Source organism: Xyrauchen texanus, chromosome 44, assembly GCF_025860055.1.
Source record: "Xyrauchen texanus isolate HMW12.3.18 chromosome 44, RBS_HiC_50CHRs, whole genome shotgun sequence".
NCBI classification, from domain to species: domain Eukaryota; kingdom Metazoa; phylum Chordata; class Actinopteri; order Cypriniformes; family Catostomidae; genus Xyrauchen; species Xyrauchen texanus.
The window spans coordinates 23,022,094-23,044,158 of record NC_068319.1 but is presented as its reverse complement, the minus strand read 5'-3'; the positions used below and the strand labels follow the sequence as shown (position 1 = coordinate 23,044,158).

The 22,065-nt window shown below is 38.1% G+C and overlaps 2 protein-coding genes across 3 annotated transcripts in view; one reads left to right on the top strand and one right to left on the bottom strand.

The window, feature by feature from the left end:
* Window positions 1-301: 301 nt before the first annotated feature.
* stoml2 (stomatin (EPB72)-like 2) lies at window positions 302-5,272 on the bottom strand. Its single transcript, XM_052116766.1, has 10 exons — window positions 5,105-5,272; window positions 3,918-4,070; window positions 3,717-3,816; window positions 3,573-3,631; window positions 3,389-3,490; window positions 3,091-3,225; window positions 2,842-2,986; window positions 1,119-1,198; window positions 825-953; window positions 302-698 (listed from the first exon to the last, which is right to left on the bottom strand). The coding sequence occupies exons 1-10, from the start codon at window positions 5,147-5,149 to the stop codon at window positions 576-578; spliced, it is 1,071 nt and encodes a 356-aa protein (XP_051972726.1). The 5' UTR covers window positions 5,150-5,272; the 3' UTR covers window positions 302-575.
* A 4,452-nt stretch (window positions 5,273-9,724) lies between these two features.
* Window positions 9,725-22,065, top strand: part of unc13bb (unc-13 homolog Bb (C. elegans)) — a 110,271-nt gene continuing 97,930 nt past the window's right edge. For both annotated transcript variants that reach the window (XM_052116764.1, XM_052116763.1), the window contains exon 1: window positions 9,725-9,845. In XM_052116764.1, the coding sequence (XP_051972724.1) occupies window positions 9,824-9,845 (22 nt within the window). In that variant the 5' untranslated portion in view covers window positions 9,725-9,823. The remainder of the gene's footprint in view (window positions 9,846-22,065) is intronic.

The window sequence follows — 22,065 nt, the reverse complement described above, 5'->3', positions numbered from 1 at the left end:
ATACTGTACATTAAATCAACAATGTCATGTTTATATTTTTTAGCACAGATGTGCATTATCAGACATTAGACATTTACCAGTGTTCTTAGAAAAAAAAAAACTCAATTCAACAAATTAGAACATTTACTGTAAACATAACACTGTAAATGTTGTATTGCTGTAAACATACAACAATTGCCAATGTTCTATAATAGATCAATGCGTCAACTGCATTCATTTTCAATGACATGAAAACCTGTTTAAAAATGAGTGTGATCTGATGAAGAATGGTGGAATCTCTACAATCATTGGGTCAGCAATTTTCAGAAGGAGAAACACATTTATTATAAAGGAAAACAGAAAGAAACAAAAACATAACACACATAATTATTAGTCATGTAGTTAAATCAGGACAAGATAGCACTTTGGGTTTTTATTTGATTTCCGCTATTTTCTCACATCTATTATCTTTCTCTTTATAACCACAATGTCTGAGGTATCAACAGTTTGTCTCTTATATACCATGAGCCAAAATGAGACTTTCAACATGAATCTCAATGGCACATACATTTTTGTCTGGTTCTGAATCAGTGTTTCTATCCAGTTTCAGTTTTAGACACAAAGTTCCCTTCCAACAATGCCTCCGAAGTCTCAGTGGTCACCCTCTCCACTGCACTCTGAGCTTGTGTCTTGGCTAAACGCCCATAAATAGCCAATGCCTGAAGAGTGGAGAGGAATGAGTTATGCATGTAAACTAGAGACATTTGGACACAAAATTGTAATAATGATTATTGGGGAATATTAAAATGAAGTTTCTGTAAGGAAGCAACAGATATAAATCAGACCTGAGTCACCATGCTGCTCATGTCTCCAGTATTGGAGGGCAGTAAAATGGTGTTGGACTCTTTGGCCAGGCTGGAGAATGCGGAGACGTACTGTTCGGCCACAGTAAAAGATGCTGCAGCGTCTCCATTCTGTACAGATACGGTTATGCAATATCAACAAAGATGCTTTGGTTTCTCACTATATTAGTCTGAGGAGTAACATTGTATTAGAATTTATAACAAATGATTCTTCACTACAAACTTAATGTATCATGGTTTATCATTTAAATTCTTGTAAACGATCCTCATATTTACCTGTTGAGTGAGTGCCTCAGACAGTAGTCTGATAGCTTTTGCTTTTGCTTCAGCTTTAGCCAAAACAGCATTTGCTTCACCTGTACAGTACAATGAAAAAAATGACAAACATAAACAAGCCAGTTGGTTTGATGTGTAATGTAAATTTAACGTAAATGCATTACTTATAATCTTACTATAATCATAATAGGGGTACAACCCCTTCAATACATGGACAAAACAATTTACAATTCCACACAGTGAATATTTCATACATTTAATTTATATTATAAATACAAATAATACGTATTTTAGAGTGACTTTCATGAATCCTGTCAACATATCCAGGTAATATTGCACCTCAAAATCAAAATGAACAATATAAAAGTATGCTATATGGTTAGTGGGGTGCCCGGTCTGGTTATGAGGGTGTGGTTGGGCAGTTGCTAAGGTGTTACAGAATTGCTGCTAGCTGGCCCGAGTCAAATTAATCAACACTTGTGTCTCTGCAAATTTCTAGTGCTGACATAAGTGTTGATATACAGTTGCTAGGATGATTTGGATGGTTATGGCATTCCTAGCAGTTGCCAGAGTGATACTTAAAAGGCTGTTTGAGTACAAAAAATAAAAACACCCCCATGTTGCTATATATCAGCCACAATATTAAAACCACCTGCCTAATATTGTGTAGGTCCCCATCGTGCTGCCAAAAAGGTGCCAACCCGCATCCAACCTGTTCTTCTCACCACAATTGTACAGAGCGGTTATCTGAGTTACCGTAAACTTTGTCAGTTTGAACCAATCTGGCCATTCTCTGTTGACCTCTCTCATCAACAAGGTGTTTCCATCCGCAGAACTGCCGCTCACTGGATGTTTTTTGTTTTTGGCACCATTCGGATTATTATATTGATAGCATGTTTTAGCAAGAAGCTAAGTAGTGCTAGCATGTTGTCTGGCCTTGCTAGCATGATTTAATATGTTGTAAGGCATTGCTAGATGTTGCTAGCATGCAACAAACAACGCTGGCATGTTTCTAGGCATTGCTAGCATATGCTAGGTGTTGCAAGCATGTTTTTGCATGTTGCTAGGCATTGGTAGCAAGCTTTAGCATGCAGCTAGGCATTGCTAGCATTTTGTTAGGCATTGGTAGCAAGATTTAGTAAGAAGCTAAGCACTGCTAGCATGTTTAAAATGGTTGCTAGGGTGTTCTGGCAAGCTGCTATTTATTGCTAGGACAATTTCATGACAATTAACCACCCTTTTTCAATATCGTAATGTGAATAAATCTTATTCTTATTACGATAAATGCAATAAATATTAAAATAAATGAACAAATTCTAAATGTATATTTATAAAATAAATAAATAATTATAAATATTTCTAATTATAAATAAATAATATTAAATAGAAAATAGTTTTAAACTAGTTTATACATCAAGCTAGTTTTTGTTGTACTGCTTTGAATTGATTCTGATTCAAATAAAGAAAACAATTGTCTGGACAGCATGATATTCATACTGTAATCCAATAACGAGAAACTTAAACTAAAACATCCACATCCGCATCCGCATTAATATATCAATGCAAAAAAACAAATCACACCAATATAGGGATAATTTTCTCATTATTCTTTTGATTTTGGGGTGAAAAATAACCCAGACATGTCCTTGTCAGGCTTTGAGATTCAGCCTAGTAGCCTTCTACAAATGTTATTCTGATCCCAAAATCTTTAGTGTAAACCTACCAGCAGCATTGTTAATCCGTTCAGCCTTCTCTCCCTCAGATGCCAGAATCTGAGCCTGTTTGCGTCCCTCGGCCACATTAATGGCCGCCTCTCTGTTTCCCTCAGACTCCAGAATGGTGGCTCTCTTTTTCCGTTCGGCCTCAACCTGAAAGTGATTCATGTGACATCCCATCAGTCAAGCGATTGAGATGCAATTAAGTCAAGGCATCTCAAGTCTATGAGCATATTCCTAAGGCTAAAATTTCTTACCTGCATTTGCATAGACTCTTTTACTCGTGGGGGAACGTTAATGTCTTTGATCTCATATCGAAGACATCGAATCCCCCATTCATCTGATGCCTGGTTTATAGAGTGGACAATGTTGGAATTAAGGGATTCTCTTTCCTGTAGGAGAACAAAAATGAATTGAACACAGATTATTTATAGTACACTAAGGTATACAATGTAATGGTACAAAACCTAGCTCATTTAACTTGTAGCTTAATAGAAATGAAAAGTTTTCATGTTTGAAAATCACCGTCACTGTGTCATTGTCTGGTATTCATACCCTAAACACTTTGTCAAGTGTCAGCTTTCCCAACTCTGATCTCATGGTTGTCTGTGCCAGCTGTGTGACGGCATATTCTGGGTCTTCTACTCCATAGCTAGCCTTGAAGAGAACGACAGTACATTACCAGAAGAAGGTCAAAAGAAACACTAGACTAAAGAAGCAAAGCACTGTTATAACTTACTTTAAAAGGGTCAAGTATCCTGAGATATAAGACTCCATCGATTTGTAGCGTCACATTGTCTAAAAGCAACATAACTCTGATTAATTTAAATAACACCTGACAAACTAAACAAGGAGTGAAAAGATTGCAATGCCTGATACTTACCAAGGGAAACTGCAGACTGTTCTGGTACATCGATCACTATTTCTTTGAGGCTTTGAACATATCTAACTCGGTCCAAGATTGGAATTAAGAAGTTTAGACCCTGCAGGAATAATATGTCATTTCAAGGGCTGGAAATTATTCTTATGAAAGCAAATGTGTAAGTAAATGATGAATCCATTCAGGGAGAAAGGATGAACTCACTGGTTCCAGAATCCGGTGGAAGCGTCCCATCCTCTCCACGACCCAAGCTTCCTGCTGGGGCACGAACAGAACCACAGTGTTCATAGGGAGGCTGGAAGCCCATCGCTGCTGGGCTCGGGTCCCCCACAACGCAGGCACAGTATGCCGTGAATGCTGCATGTATGAGAGATAGAATATAATAAAATGTATATATATATATATATATATATTATTGCAAATTATAGTTTTTTACTAAATAACTTTGACCAGATAGTGAAGGAAAAAAACAGCCCAGCATAAAAGGAACTTCTTCAATACCTCTTAAAATTGTTTTAGGTGTAGACTTTCAAAAGGGTGCACTTTAAAACCTGTTTTAAGCTTCTTATGGGTCAAATATTTTTTGTCAACTAATTTTCTCAGTGGGAAATGTTGTGTTTATCAAGATTTATAATGAAAAAGGAGTTATATTTTGGTCTGTTCTCTTCTCACCAAAAATTGATTGGATCACTTCAGAAGACACCACTTATATATATATATATATATATATATATGCATTACTTTTATGCTGCCTTTATGTGCATCTTAGAGCTTCAAAGTTTTGATCACCATTCACTTGCATTGTATGAACCTACCGAGCTGAAATATTCTTCTAAAAACCTATGTTTGTGTTCAACAGAAGAAAGAAAGTCATACACCTCTGGGATGGCATGGGGGTGAGTAAATGATGAGAGAACTTTAATTTTTGGGTGCACTATAACTTTAAGAAGTACATGAGCCAGAGCCCTAATTTATACAATATTTAAAACCTTCAAATCTTGGAAACAGTTTAAAAATTGCCACATTCCGCACATAAAGTGATTGTAAAAATTTACAAAACCTTCATAATGTCAATGGTGTTATTAAAATAACTGACAACAGCCATGATTTATGTCATGACTTGAATGTAATCCTTTGTGCAAAGCTTTAAATTCAAGTTCACACACTGTACTCATAAATTAAAGTGGATGGATTATGACACACGTCTCTGCTATTGCATCTATTAGATACATTCAAACGAGACTGACTATCAAAAGCGCTACTTAACTTAAAGTGAACTTATACCATCAGTGTGAAAAGAACTAGTTTTAATGAACTTTAAGAAATGAAAATGTCACAGAATATGAAATTCAGCTCATGTGTCAGACAGAAGAACATTAAGCATGTAGTACCTTTAAAAGGCCGCTCCCTGCCCGACACACCACCGTTCTCAGCATTGTCAGAGATTTTATTAAAACAGTCGCCGAGGGAGATTTGTCAGAAATGAATGAACTCTTCTCAAGCTCCCACTACAAACGTGACCCTCATACTGCAGCAGAAACCAAAGTTACAAGATCACAAACGTGCGTCAATAAAAAATATCCGGGTTTGTGCGGGAAACAAATAGTCTGAATGGTTCGTTCCGGGAGTTCATGCAACAGAGTGTAAAATGAAAAAAAAAATTATATATATATATATATATATATATATATATATATATATATATATATATATATATATATGAGAGAGCGAGAGAGAGAGAGAGAGAGAGAGAGAGAGAGAGAGAGAGAGAGAGAGAGAGAGAGAGAGATTTGTTTTGTTTTATTTTAAGAATATAAATTGTAAAAAAAAAATCAGGTTTACATTTTTTTTAAATTAATATTTATTTGTATTGATTGTCTTGATTTTATTTTCAGAGCGTTATTGTTTATTCAGCCACAACAAGGCACTGTAGAGCCATTTGTAAATAGCAGTTTATCATTTAGTCCCAAAAATCCCAATATATTAACCCTTTAATGCATACCTCTGGTATTTATTGATCCTGCAGGGACCTCATTCCACCCCCTATACCTCATAAAAACATTTTTTTGGGAGTTATGCCAAGACGTCACTAATATTCTTTAACCTTCCTCTTCTGAATAGTGTGATTTTTTTTTTTATAAATGATAAAATTGGAATATATATAACTTCTGAATCACATTCCCAGTGGGTCAGAGGTTTACATACACTTTGTTAATATTTGGTAGCATTAACCTTAAATTGTTGAACTTATTGGGTAGCCTTCCACAAGCTTCTCACAATAAGTTGTGCACTTGCAAACTGTATTCTGGCTTTATGGCGTTTTTGTAGCAGTGGCTTCTTCCTTGCTGAGCAGCCTTTCAGGTTATGTTGATATAGGACTTATTTTACTGTGCATATACATACTTGTCAACCTGTTTCCTCCAACATCGTCACAAGGTCCTTTGCTGTTGTTCTGGGATTGATTCGCAATTTTCGCTCCAAACTACGTTTATCTCTAGGAAACAGAATGCGTCTCCTTCTTTAGTGGGATGATGGCTGTGTGGTCCCATGGTGTTTATACTTGCTTACTAATGTTTGTGCAGATGAACGTGGTACATTCATGCATTTGGAAATTGCTCCCAAGGATGAACCAGACTTATGGAGGTCCACAATTGTTTTTCTGAGGTCTTGACTGATTTATTTAGATTTTCCCATGATGTCAAGCAAAGAGGCACTGATTTTGAAGGTAGGCCTTAAAATACATCCACAGGTACACCTCCAGTTCGGTACAGCTCCTATCAGAAGCTAATTGGCTAATTTTCTAAAGGCTTGACATCATTTTCTGGAATTTTCCAAGCTGCTTAATGGCACAGTTAACTTAGTGTCTGTAAACTTCTGACCTACTGGAATTTTGATATAGTAAATTAAAAGTGAAACAATCTGTCTGTAAACAATTGTTGGAGAAATTATTCATGTAATGCACAAAGTAGATGTCCTAAACAACTTGCCAAAACTATAGTTTGCTAACATGAAATTTGTGGAGTGGTTAACGAAATTGTTTAAATGACTTCAACCTAAGTAAACTTTTGACTTCAGCTGTATATATATATATATATATATATATATATACAGTGAGGAAAATAAGTATTTGAACACCCTGCTATTTTGCAAGTTCTCCCACTTCGAAATCATGGAGGGGTCTGAAATTGTCATCGTAGGTGCATGTCCACTGTGAGAGACATAATCTAAAAAAAAATCCAGAAATCACAATGTATGATTTTTTAACTATTTATTTGTGTGATACAGCTGCAAATAAGTATTTGAACACCTGAGAAAATCAATGTTAATATTTGGTACAGTAGCCTTTGTTTGCAATTACTGAGGTCAAACGTTTCCTGTAGTTTTTCACCAGGTTTGCACACACTGCAGGAGGGATTTTGGCCCACTCCTCCACACAGATCTTCTCTAGATCAGTCAGGTTTCTGGGCTGTCGCTGAGAAACACAGAGTTTGAGCTCCCTCCAAAGATTCTCTACTGGGTTTAGGTCTGGAGACTGGCTAGGCCACGCCAGAACCTTGATATGCTTCTTACAGAGCCACTCCTTGGTTATCCTGGCTGTGTGCTTCGGGTCATTGTCATGTTGGAAGACCCAGCCTCGACCCATCTTCAATGCTCTAACTGAGGGAAGGAGGTTGTTCCCCAAAATCTCGCAATACATGGCCCCGGTCATCCTCTCCTTAATACAGTGCAGTCAGCCCTGTCCCATGTGCAGAAAAACACCCCCAAAGCATGATGCTACCACCCCCATGCTTCACAGTAGGGATGGTGTTCTTGGGATGGTACTCATCATTCTTCTTCCTCCAAACACGGTTAGTGGAATTATGACCAAAAAGTTCTATTATGGTCTCATCTGACCACATGACTTTCTCCCATGACTCCTCTGGATCATCCAAATGGTCATTGGCAAACTTAAGACGGGCCTTGACCTGTGCTGGTTTAAGCAGGGGAACCTTCCGTGCCATGCATGATTTCAAACCATGACGTCTTAGTGTATTACCAACAGTAACCTTGGAAACGGTGGTCCCAGCTCTTTTCAGGTCATTGACCAGCTCCTCCCGTGTAGTTCTGGGCTGATTTCTCACCTTTCTTAGGATCATTGAGACCCCACGAGGTGAGATCTTGCATGGAGCCCCAGTCCGAGGGAGATTGACAGTCATGTTTAGCTTCTTCCATTTTCTAATGATTGCTCCAACAGTGGACCTTTTTTTCACCAAGCTGCTTGGCAATTTCCCCGTAGCCCTTTCCAGCCTTGTGGAGGTGTACAATTTTGTCTCTAGTGTCTTTGGACAGCTCTTTGGTCTTGGCCATGTTAGTAGTTGGATTCTTACTGATTGTATGGGGTGGACAGGTGTCTTTATGCAGCTAACGACCTCAAACAGGTGCATCTAATTTAGGATAATAAATGGAGTGGAGGTGGACATTTTAAAGGCAGACTAACAGGTCTTTGAGGGTCAGAATTCTAGCTGATAGACAGGTGTTCAAATACTTATTTGCAGCTGTATCATACAAATAAATAGTTAAAAAATCATATATTGTGATTTCTGGATTTTTTTTTTTAGATTATGTCTCTCACAGTGGACATGCACCTACGATGACAATTTCAGACCCCTCCATGATTTCCAAGTGGGAGAACTTGCAAAATAGCAGGGTGTTCAAATACTTATTTTCCTCACTGTATATATATATCCATTCCCAACACATCACAACACTTTTGTTTACTAAGTGTTTAGGGTCATTAAAGACCCAAGATAATATCTGTTTTGTTTGTTTTCTCGCTTCCATAAATAATATTTTTAGGATTACTTAATACCTAAAGTTTACTTTCACAAGATATCTACTTCTTTGTGTATTACAAAACAAATGAGTACTACATGACATTAGTTTTCTGTTTGACAATGGTGAATTATCATTATTCCATATGCATGTATACGTACATAATATACATGCTATTTCTTACTCAAGGTGGTACTGATATTTCCAGTGACTGACTTAATTTACATTTGGCATTGCTATTTGATGAAGAAACAACATGGAAGTAAACTATAGCAAGTGTAACACATGAACAGTACTATTCGGCTATTATCTTTTGGGTGAAGAATTGAAATGATGTACGTTGTGCTGCTCTGTGATCTATTTAGACTCAATAAGTGCCTGAGAAAATACGTGTGTAGCTTGTGTGTAGATTATGTGTTATGTGTAGCTTAAGGTGTGATTGACAGCCAGTTCCATCTCATAAAATGGATGTATGTGGAAGTAATGAATCCTGTTCTAGATTTGTTGCATCTACACAGAAAATAAATTGCATTTGTTCATATCTTGAGATGTGGGGTCAATACTGTTAAAAGTATTTTAACGTTTTTCAAAGAGGATCAGTTTTTTTGTTCAAAATGAAATGATGTTAAAAGTTTCAATGTTAAAGCATGAATTTTGAGATAGTAAAAGGATCTTGGGGTCTTTCAGGTCCCAAACAGAACATGAGGGTTAAATTATCTGATGTTAAATGAAATGTTGCCACATCTACAGAAACGGTTAATTATTTAATAATATTGAAGAGTGCATAATTTATGCCCAAGATTTTGATTTGTTGCCCCATCTGAATTCAGTAGGTTTTTGTCATTTGACGACTGTCAATCTGTCTTCAAAAAATGTAAGTAGTTTGTAGTTTACATCTATCTGAGTTTTCCCAATGTCTCATGTAAAGTTACCGCCACACCTGTTCTTTCACACTGTTTACCTAGCCATAAACCACGCCCATTATTTCCTCCTGTATTGGTCAACAGTCCGGTAAACCCCGCCCTCTTGGCCAGTTGCAATTCTTACGTCATTAAAATAACCTGCTGAGCCCCGCCTCTAATTCTGTGAGTTTTACACATCCAGTTTTATGATGGCGATTGGACATCTGAAATCAGTACGCGTCACCTGTGGAATAGTGTTGAGCATCCGTACTTCATCTATCCTCAGTAGTGCGCCGACACCGTTTGAAATGTCACTGGAAAGTTCGCTTTACAGCTGAGACCTTAGAGTATAGCCTACTAACGCAGGAAATAACAAATAGGAAAACTTCGGTTACCATGTCTCTCCTCTGTGTGAGAGGTGAGTGCTTTTTTAAATATGTTTTTATAACTCAATACATGTGTTTGCACCTGTCAGCACGCGATCCTGATCAGGTGTATGTTTCTTGAAAAGTTCAGAAGCGCGAGTGTTCTTTTCTAATCTGTAAATATTTTGTTGTCATGGACTTTCTATGTACTGTTTGCTGTGCTGGTGGAGTTATATAAAGTTTATCTTTTAGGCTAATTAAAAGATGGGTATGCGCATAATTGAGACAGGGGAAAGAAACTGGTTTAAATATATTATGAACTTTGATTGTTCTGGAGTGAACCAGCTGTTTGCCTAGATGATGTAATGCCGCACTGCAGACCAAACTAAAGACCGTAAACACACAATAAACACAGTTTTCTAAAATAATTGCAAGGAAAAGGATCTCTGCATCTCATAATATTGGCAATATAAAAATTGTAATATGTCAATGGCCAGACTAGTTCAAACTAACAAAGTCTACGGTAACTCAGATAACCGCTCTGAACAATTGTGGTGAGAAGAATATCATCTCTAAATTATGCTATTCTGAGATGCGTTTTGGTGGCACGAGGGGGACCTACACAATTTTAGGCAGGTGGCTTTAATGATGTGGCTGATCGTGTGTGTGTGTGTGTGTGTGTGTGTGTGTGTGTGTGTGTATCACTCCAACACCTTATCTTTGAGTAATCATGCTAAATTGGTTCTAGAAAATCACTTGCCATTATATCAAACACAGTTGAAAGCTATTTGGTTTGTTAAATTAAGCTTAACATTGTCTTTGTTTTTGAGTTGCAAGTATGCAATTATGTATGCAATACTTAAGATCAATATTAGGTCAAAAATTGCAAGAAAACAAACCGCTTTCTCTAGAAACTCTTCAGTCAATCGTTGTCTTGAGGAATGAAGGCTATACATTGCTTGAAATTGCAAAAAATGAAGATTTCATACTAAGGTGTACACTACAGTCTTCAAAGACAAAGGACAACTGGCTCTAACAAGGACAGAAAGAGATGTGGAAGGACCAGATGTACAACTAAACAAGAGGATAAGTACATCAGAGTCTCTAGTTTGAGAAATAGATGCCTCACATGTCCTCAGCTGACAGCTTCATTGAATTCTACCCACTGAACACCAGTTTAATGAACGACAGTAAAGAGAAGACTCAGGGGTGCAGGACTTATGGGAAGAATTGCAAAGAAAAAGCCACTTTTGAAACAGAAAATCAAAAAGAAAAGATTAGAGTAGGCATAGAAATGCAGACATTGAACAACATGATAATTGGAAAAGAGTGTTATGGATCTTAATTCTATTGAGCTTTTGTGGGATCAGATAGACTGTAAGGTGTGTGAGAAGTGTCCGACAAGACAGCCACATCTATGACAAGTGTTACAGGAAGTGTGGGGTGAAATGTCACCTGAGTATCTGGACAAACAGACAGCTAGAATCTCAAGGATCTGCAAAGCTGTCATTGCTGCACGTGGAGGATTTTTAATGAGAACTCTTTTTAGTAGTTTAAGAAGTTTTGAAATTTATTTTTTAATTGTAATAGTAATGTTTCATGTGAATGCAGCTTTGGTGAATAAAAGTACCAATTTCTTTTCATAAGAGCAAAATCTTTACATTATTCCAATAAATGTAATATGATTTGGTCATGTTTTATTTTTTTAAATGATGCTGGCTCATCTGTCTCCGATGAAATACAGCAGGTTAGTGTGTCATCTGCTCTTATACACCCTCACAGAGATGCACACACTCCTTTTATCTTTGGCCAGTCACAATCAACATGTCCATCATTTCCTCTCTAATCTATGCTCAATCTATTCTAGTGGCAATACCTGCTTTGCTTTATGTGGTGAAAGCATCTCTGCTTAATGTCTACACAATATTTCTTGAAGGCTGAGTGAGGTGTGGGATGGGAAACATACTGATTGCTCATCCGGTTCAACTGAGAGGTGCAGACTAATGTGATTTAAACAGTGATTGGGCATTTTGACAGAGCAAGACAAATGAAGCCAACAGAATAAGTGAATGCTGCCTTCAGGTGCTATTGGAATTATTGTAAATCTGCGTTTTCCACTCAGAAGTTGCGCATGAGGAAGTTGCACTTTCTCAAGTCATAATTACGACTGGGAAACTCAGAGATAATTTTGATACCCGTGTTTCCGAGATGGGAGGAGTTGTAAACTGTCTAAATGGTGGATGAGAGTATGGTCTTTGTAGTGAATGACAGGTCATGTTAATTTAAGAGCTTACCATTTTGGTCATATTTATGTATGTCAGCGATTTGATGCATGTTGTAAATTTTTTACACCTTGTATTTGACCAAAATTCCATTATCGTCATATTTTTTTTATGGTGTCAAAATAAAAGTTCCTCAAGAAATGTATAGAAATGAAGTTTTTTTTTTTGTTTTTTTCGACAACAATGTCGTGACTTACTCGTAATTACCACTTCAGAAGTGGGAAAGAGGATAATTCCAATAGCACATGAAGGCAGCATAAGTAACAGTCTTTATCTTGTGTTTTGGAACTGTGTGAAATTTTAGGAGAGTTCCAGGTTTACTTTTTGTGTAATTTCAAACTGGTTTCCCTTTTTCCTGCAATGGAACACAAAAGGAGAAATTTTGCAAAGTGTCTGAACAGGAGCTGTCAAGTTCCAAAAGTAAAAAACAAAACGTATAAAAGTACTCAATTCTTTTAAAGCCATAAAACAGCTTTGTGCGAAGAACGGACAGAAATCGGAAATATCTTGCCTTGAAAATCTTGCTTGACAGTGACCATTCACTTTTACTGTATGAAAGACAGCAGCTTATACAGTCTGATATAAATATATCCTGTTGTGTTTCATGAAAGAAAGTCAGTCATATAGGTTTTTAATAACTTGAGGGTAAGTAAATGATTACAGAACTTTTCTTGGGTGAACTGTTTCTTTAATTGCATGCTGCTATCATGTGAAGTAATCTTTCCTTCCTTGTTGAAAGGAAATATAAGCAGAACCTTTGCCATACGGGCCTACCACATCACCTCCTTTCCTCAGGACTCACACTGATACAGTGATGTTATTAAGTTATGCAAGTAAAGCAACGAGAATCAGTGGATCTGAGTAGATACAAACACTGCAGAAGAAACATGTTCACTCAAGATCTCCAAACCAGTCAATCCTACAAAGAGATGAAGGAAATGTTTATGCAGTTACCAGGCTGCCATTTAATTCCACAGTGTGTCTCACAAGGGTTTTTGTTTGGTTTGGGTTTAAAAGCTTTTCTCCTTAGACTCACAGCATCCTCAAATTACACATTTTAATCCCACAAAATGTTTGCAATTTAAGTTTGATTTTGTGGGTGGCTCACTATTAACTAAATCTCTCTGCGTCTTTTACTTGTCATGCAGATTCCTTGTTGTTCTTCATTGTAAGCTCAAATGGAACAGTCTGTGAAGTAGGAGACACATATTAACCCTATTGAATTGCATTCAAGTTTGGTGGTTTTTTGTCCGTTTTAGCAGGAAGTATGTTAGGAAAGTGCAATCCTGTTAAGTTTGATTCATTTTAAAGGGATGGTTCACCCAAAAATGAATATTCTTTCATCAGTAACTCACCCTAATATCATCCCAGATGTTTATGACTGACTTTCTTCTGCAGAACATAAATGAAGATTTTTAGAAGAATATTTCAGCTCTGTAGGTCCATACAATACAAATGAATAGTGACCTGAACTTTGAAGGTCCAAATAGCACACAAATGCAGCATAAAAATAATCCATATGACTCCAGTGGTTAAATCCATAACATCAGAAGTTTAATGATAGGTGTGGATGAGAAACAGATCAATATTTAAGGCCTGAATGGAAAGCTTCCACCAACCATGACACAAGCCCGGATCCGTCTGATTCTTAAAAAGGACAAAGTTCCATGAGAGTGTAAGGGTTACCGTCCAATTTCCCTGATCCAGCTAGATGTAAAAATATTGTCCAAAATTTTGGCTAACCGATTAAGTTGTGACCTCTCTTATACATATAGATCAGGTGGGGTGTATTCAGGGCCATAGCTCTTTGATAACATTAGGCATTTCATTAATATAATGTGGTCCGTGGACAATGATCAGACTCCAGTCGCTGCCATCCCTCTTGACGCCAAAATGGGATTGATATGGTAGAATGGGATTATCTTTTAAAGATTTTGGAAATATACGGGTTTGGGAAAAATTTTATTGGATGAATTAAGTTACTTTATAGGCACCTGGTAGCAGCAGTACAAACAAATTGATTAATTTCAGATGATCTTAATCTGGATAGGGGCCATTTGCCCATTATTGTTCTGTCTTGCCCTGGAACCATTAGCAGCTGCAATAAGAAAGGAGGATGATTTTCCAGGGGTGATGGTGGGAGGTATGGCACATAAGCTTTCGCTTTACTCGGATTATATTTTGTTATTCATCTCAGACCCCACTAGATCTATGCCTTGCCTCCACAGAATTATCATTTTCGATGTTCTCAGGATACAGAGTGAATTATTCCAAAATTCAGCAAGCTGATATAGTCTCCCCATAGATGTCCCCATGTTTTATTTCAAGCAATTTGATAGAATAGCAAAATCCTTCATTTGTCATGGTAAGCGTCCCAGATTACATTTCAGTAATTTGCATAGGCTGATCGACAAATGTGGGCTGGGCCTACCCAAGATTTTGTTTATTATTATGCATTCGGTCTTAGACATTTGGCTCATTAGTCGCTTCCACCTGAGAGAGCCCCTCCCTGGTTTTGTATTGAACAGGAAGTTCTTGCGCCTGTTTCACCATTGCGAAGCCCTTCTATCAAGCTAATCGTAGAAATTAAGTTACACCCCTTTATCTCACATCTGCACTCGGTGTGGACAAAAGTGACCAGAGTGTTTAATTCAGACATTTATTTAAATGTTGCTTCAAGCATATGGCTGAACCCAAAATTATGTATTAATGACTCCCCTTTCTGCTGGTCAGAGTGGATTGTGTGGGTGTTACTACACTCGGTGACCTATATGAGAGTGTTGAGATCCTTTGAAAATTTGGTTCAACATTTTGGGATTCAGCATATCTCAGTTCTTAAGGTATTTACAGCTGCACCACCAGCTCTGTACTATTTTCGGCAGTATTTTACACCCCCCTAAAGTGGCAGATTCTCTGGGAGCGGTGATTACTGCTTTTGGAAAAGGTCATGAGGCATCAGTGTATTACTTCCTGATAATTCAGAGTCTGGGGGATGGAGCTTTAACTTCTATCAAGAGATTATGAGCGAAAGATTTAAAGTTGGTACTGGAGGGGGGAGTGTGGGCTAGGATTATAAAAACAAAGTATGCATCTAGAGATGCAAGGGTGCGCCTTATGCAATTAAAGATTTTACATTGATTCTGCTGGACCCCATCTAGATTGTATAGGCTTGGCCTTAAAGACACACCCACCTGTTGGCAATGCCAATCAGAAGATGGAGACAAAACCCATGTTTTTTAGTGGTCTCCTAAGATCCTTGAATTTTGGTTGAAGGTTCAGAGTTTTATGTGTGACGTATCGGGCACTCAAATTTCATTTTGGCCCAGACTATTTATTTTAGGTGATTGGGCGGTCATCAATATAGGGGATAAACGCATAAAAAATTGGGTCCTGACCAGTGTTATGATAGCAGACAGATCATTTTAAGGGGATAGAAGTCGGCTGGAGCGCTCTTGTTTCGGAAGTGGAGCACAGAGATTGGGAGGGTGGAAGCTTTCGAGGAGGTGTCATGTAGATGGCTGGAGATCTGGGATTAGTTTTGATGGGAAATGGGGCAGTGATTTGGCATTTTTTGGGGGCCTCTCGGGGAAGGGCTGTGGAGAGAGAAGCACAGTTTAGCATGGGAGGGGTTGGGGTTATTTTCTTTTTGTTTTGTTTTTGGGGGTGGATATATGTGACCACAGGGATGTTCGTTGAGGGTCAGGGTGGGGTTGGTGATTGGGGAGGGGTACTAGTGGGAGATAGATGTTGATTCAGTGTATATATGTTTTTGTTTGTGATGTGTACGAATCAATAAAAAATGTTAATCAGACTATATAAGTAATTTTTCCACTATAAATTCTGCTCCCTCTCCATTAGGTGGCGATATGCACAAAAAATGTGAATCGCCAAAGAAAGAAGAATGTGAAATTAAAAGTGAGAGTGGAGATTTATAGTAAAAAGGACTTAAATATGGATCTGTTTCTCACCCACACATCATATAGATTCAGAATATATGGTTTAACCACTGGAGTCATATGGATTCCTTTTATGCTGCTTTTTTGTGCTTTTTAGACCTTTAAAGTTCTGGTCACCAATCACTTGCATTGTATGGAGCTACAGAGCTGAAATATTGTTCTAAAAATCTTAATTTGTGTTCAGCAGAAGGAAAAAAGTCATACACATCTGGAAAGGCACAAGGGCGAGTAAATTATGAGAGAATTTTCACTTTTGGGTGAACTATTCCTTTTAATATGTGTTCAGGATAGAAACGGGCTGCTATCTGCCAAAAACTGAACTAATGCAATCTATAAATTTAAAAGACAAAATAAACTTGTATGGTTAAATAAAAAGGCATCCTTCATTAAAGTGAACTTGTATGTCTAACTATGTTCGGAATAGCATACTACCATACTATCTATTTCTAGTTATGATTAGTATGTGACATTGAGATAGATTGACTTGCAACATTTGCCAAAATGTGCTGTATACAACCAGACCTCACTTCAAGGGGAATACTGGATCCCAATGCAATGCACTGTACTTCAACGTCCATTTTCAGTGTAACGAATGAACCCGGAAGTGGTATCAGCCACAATATTTAACATCTTGGTCATGGCTCATTATTTGGTTGGACTGTCAAGATACTTTCTCCTATCACAGCTTAATATGCAGAGAAGACTGCAAGTAACCATAATGTTGCTTTCTCCAGTTGTTCACCAGTATTCCTATTCGAACATAGCCTCTTTCCATTTCTTAATGCTGGCGGGAGCCCTGACAACATGATCACAGGAGAAGTCGACATGTTGTTTATGAGAGTTCTGGTACCCTAGGATCGGCCCTAACCACTCGAGTGTGTTTACCTTCCCTTGCAGCGTGACCGGAAGCACGTTGCATCTGCAGTATGGGAGACCAGGGTTCTGGCCCTGGACTGAGTGGTTGTTGGATAACCGATTTGTAATGTTTTGACAGATGAACTGTGTTTAAAAACAGCAGCTTATTCGATGAGATGGACAACACTGAAGCAACAGGATTGTGAATCGCTTGTATTTAGACTAACCTAAGGAGCGTTGTAGGCTTTCCTGACTCACCGTCCATCTCTGTTTACTAGGAATGTGGTTTTGTTTGTTTATTTATCGCTGTTCAGACAAAAGGTCCATCTCCATGGTGATGTCATTACACACACAAATGAGCAACCTCCATGCACCCATGTGAGACTGACAAACAAAGAACGCCCATATAGGGTCACATGGACCTACATACTAAAGAATAAAGATGATATGCTTTGCATGCTTAAAAAGCAGCAATTCATGTTCAAAGTATTATGGTTTACAAAATAACTGTGGAAAACTTGAGATGAAATATGCATTTAAAGAAATTGCAATGACAGATTGGATGGATCATTAGATCTGATTGTTTTCCCTTTGTACAATAATTGAATTGGTACACATTTGCAGGCATTTTTCAGATTATCTTTATTATAGTAATTTAGACTGCTGGTCCGGTTACTATGTTTAATTAAAGAGATAAAGAGAGCCATTGGACTGGGAGCTTTGTACACCAAAGGTTGTGTGTTTGTGGATTGTCTGCATTTGGGAAGCATGCATGGATGGGTTCTACATTTCCACTGCAGTCACTTGCTTGCTCATAGCCAACTGATGTGGGAATTAAGGTACCTTTTAGATGCTGGTGCTTTTGAATAATTTATCAAAAGGAGAGAATGTATTTGGATATTTTAAATTTTCAGCAGTTTTATAGAATTAGTTGCAGCACACATTTCTTGTATTTAAATTAAAGGTGCAGTAAACGATGTTAACAGTTCTCTTGAAGACACGCCCCCTCTTTCCAAAACCCTGCCCTCTAAAGATACGATTGTACAGTTGAAACTGTCACCCAGCAGTGCGTCTTCTCACGGCTGTCAAAAACAGTGGCAAAATAGCACCTCAACTGATACCTAGTGGCCTTTATTGATCATTCAAAATCAATAGTTTTCAGTTGCTGATGCCATTGTGGAAATTACTGTTCACAGTCAGCCATGATTAATTTAATCCATGAGTGAAAGTGTCCAATAACAGGGCAGATACTGAGATTAAGCGAGTAATATTTATTATTCGGCTGGTCATGTGATTCTAACATCAACTTTTATTTATTTCTTTGCTTATTTAAGACGGTATATACCATGCAGCGGTTGACGTGAACCAGTTGAGATTAGAGGTCAACCGATAGTGGGTTTTGCATTACCTAAGGTTAGAAAACAGGCTAGTCATGAATAGTCATGAAATTAAAATGTTTAGTGCAATTAGTCTTATAATTCGACCACCGGGGGAAAATGAAATACTTACATTTTTTTTATAAAATAACCCCTTTCACTTCATCGTGTTTTTCAACAATGAAATTTGCATAAAAATGCTGAGGCTAAGAGTGTATATGTGAGGGTGAGTCAGTGCAAAGATTGGAGGAGCAGGGGTGAGGGGGATTGTAAATGTAATCCTCTGGCCATCTGTTGCAGTCTGTCCAGTCATCCAGCACCTCCTCCTCAGAGTCGATAGTAAACCACAACATCAGGACACACTGATTCCACTGCCTGCTTTCTTTTCTGCCCTTCCTGTTTCCACAAATTTTTGCCTGCTGTTGTCCTTACAGGGTATGGCAGGTTGCAGGGGCTCATGTTTTTAGTGCAGTTTCCTGCATTGTGAAGTACTGCCAGTTTCCAATTCCAAACATTAGTAACCGCTTTAAAATTGTATACAAATGTACAAACGTGGAACAGACATTTTGGCAGCGATTCACAAGGAGCGACACTCATAAATATCAAACAAACATTCTTCTTCTTCTTCTTGTTTAATGGCGATTAACTCCTAAGGAGCATTATCACCACCTACTGTACTGGATAGCAAATTAACCTTGGGTGATAAGTCTGAAGTTTAAAACTGTTTCCTCTTCCTTCCTACCAATGGACCATTTACTAACTATCTATATCATCCCACACACATCACCAATATTTATAGTACCTGCAATAGAATTTCATTGAGTTTCATCCGGCGCTGCGTGTTCAGCTCCTCCGTCCACACTCAGCCCCCATGGCGGGTTCAACTTTACAGACATATTATATTCTAAAACCCAAACCTGAATCATATATAAATGCAATTAGTGCTCTATATATCTGTCTGTTCAATAACAAACAAACATTGCATTTTCCATTTCATAATAAAAGCTCCTGGTGAAAGTGAATTAAACACAACTGCACTGGCAGTGTCAAAATAAAAACCCCAGTTTAGGGTTAAGTTATATTTAAAAAAATCTTTGGAAATTGTTCCCAAGGATGAACCAGACTCCACAAGTCTGGTTCATCCTTGGGAACAATTTCCAAATACCTGAAAGTGCCACGTTCATCTGTACAAACAATAGTTTATACATAGCAAGTATAATCACCATTGGACCATGCTGCCATTATACCGCTCAGAAAGGAGACTCATTCTGTCTCGTAGAGATGAATGTAATTTGGTACGAAAAGTGCAAATCAATCCAAGAACAACAGCAAAGGACCTTGTGAAGATGCTGGCGGAAACGGGTAGACAAGTATCTATATCCACAGTAAAACAAGTCCTATATCGACATATCCTGAAACGCTGATCAGCATGGAAGAAGCCACTGCTCCAAAACCACCATTAAAAAGCCAGACTACAGTTTGCAAGTTTAAATGTAGACAAAGATCTTACTTTTTGGAGAAATATCCTCTGGTCTGATGAAACACCAATGTAACTTTTGGGCCATAATGACCATCGTTATGTTTGGAGGATAAAGGGTGAGGCTTGCAAGCCGAAGAACACCGTCCCATCTGTGAAGCCATGGGGGTGACGGCATCATGATTTGGGGGTGCTTTGCTGCAGGAGGGGCTGGTGCACTTCACAAAATAGATCATGAGGAAGGAAAATTATGTGGATATATTGAATTAACATCTCAAGACATCAGCCTGGAAGTTAAAGCTCAGTCAAAAATGGGTCTTCCAAATGGACAATGACCCCAAGCATACCTCCAAAGTTGTGGCAAGATGGCTTAAGGACAACAAAGTCAAGATATTGGAGTGGGCATCACAAAGTCCTGACCTCAATCTGACAGAGAATTTGTGGGCAGAACCAAAACCGACGTGTGTGAGTAAGGAGGCCTTCAAACCTGACTCCGTTACACCAGTTCTGTCTGGAGGAACGAGCCAAAATTCCAGCAACTGATTGTGAGAAGCTTGTGGAAGGCTACCTAAAGCATTTGACCCAATTTCTACATTTTAAAGGCAATGATAACAAATAATAACAAATTGTATGTGAACTTCTGACCCACTGGGAATGGGGTGAAATAAATAAATGCTAAAATAAATAATTCTCTCTACTATTATTCTGACATTTCACATTCTTAAAATAAAGTAGTGATCAGGGCTGGACTGGGAAGAGAAATCATCCTTTGATTTTACATAGCAACTGGCCCATAAATGAGGGGGGTGTTCGCTGTCCATTTCTTCATATCATGGTGCCATTTTGTGGTCCGTTCTGCATAACGTGCCATCTCAGTAGTTTTGCAGCTGACCCATCGGCCCGCTCTGTTCTCCCAATGGCCATTCCGCCCCTGACTGGCCCCAAAGTGTGTCGGCCCACTGGAAAAATTCCCGGTATGCCAGATTACCAGTCCAGCCCTGGTAGTGATCCTAACTGACCTAAGACGGGAAATGATTTCTATGATTAAGTGTCAGGAATTGTGAAAAATTTAGTGTGTGTGTGTGTGTGTGTGTGTGTGTGTGTGTGTGTGTTGTTGTTGTTTTTTGAATGAGAATTTGGAAATCAGACCAAGAAACAATACAGGCTAGAATCGAAGCAACATCTTCCACACGTTCAACCCGGCTTGAAATGCTACATGTGCCAACAACTAGGCCGATGCTAACAAAATTATCACTTTTGAATGCCCTTTAAAATTGCAGTCTGAGGCACTACAGCACACATAACAATATTTAACTTGATGTTCATAAACTTAGGTATACTCCGGAATAAAATTGAGCTCATCAGACAGCCAAATGTTCCACAGAGGAGACACTCAGGAAGCTATTGAAAAGGTTCCTGTTCAACCATCTAAACACACAATCTCATAAAGGCCAGAACTGCGGAAGGCTTGCATGTAAACGTGCCAATGCATCGGTTTCCGTTATTAGCACCCAACAGTAATGAGTGACAGTCAGTTTCCGATGACATGCTGTCCCATACCCCTAGGCTTTTGCGCTTTAATGGGCACACCAAACAAGTGGAAAAAGTATTTAATTACATTTTGTAGGGGCAATGATAACAACAATGTTTAGTTGTCTTTTTGAATGAACCCAATATTTAGTTTTTTTTATTATGAACATCTACCAAATGTATAGGATGCCCATTTAAGTGATAGTTCACCCAAAAAAGAATCACCCTTATGCTATCCCAGATGTGAATGACTTTTTTTGCTGAACACAAACAAAGATGTTTAGAAGTAAATCAATATAGTATCTATGATAGATGCTGGTGAGAAACAGATCAATATTTAATTCCTTTTTTGCCATAAAGGCCAAAGTGTACTTCAGATGTCTGCGTTGCAGATCGCTCCGTGCACAGGATGTGTGATGCAGTGGTGACCACTTAATGGTAAAACTGGCTATTTAAAAAAAAAAAAAATACATTTTTACATTCTATATTATACATCTAGTGTCACTATATCAGGAAAATATATTAAATAATAATCGATTTAAAACACACATTCCCAAAACAATTTTAAACAAATATTCTTAGATTTGTATGATGATAAAATACACTCACTGAACACTAGGAAACACTATGGTCCTAATAAAGTGCCCGACGTGGTCTTCTGCTGTTGTAGCCCATCTTCCTCAAGGTTTGACTTGTTGTGCATTCTGAGATGCTGTTCTGCTCCCTACAATTATACAGAGTGGTTATCTGAGTTACTGTAGCCTTTCTGTCAGCTCCAACCAGTCTGACCATTCTCC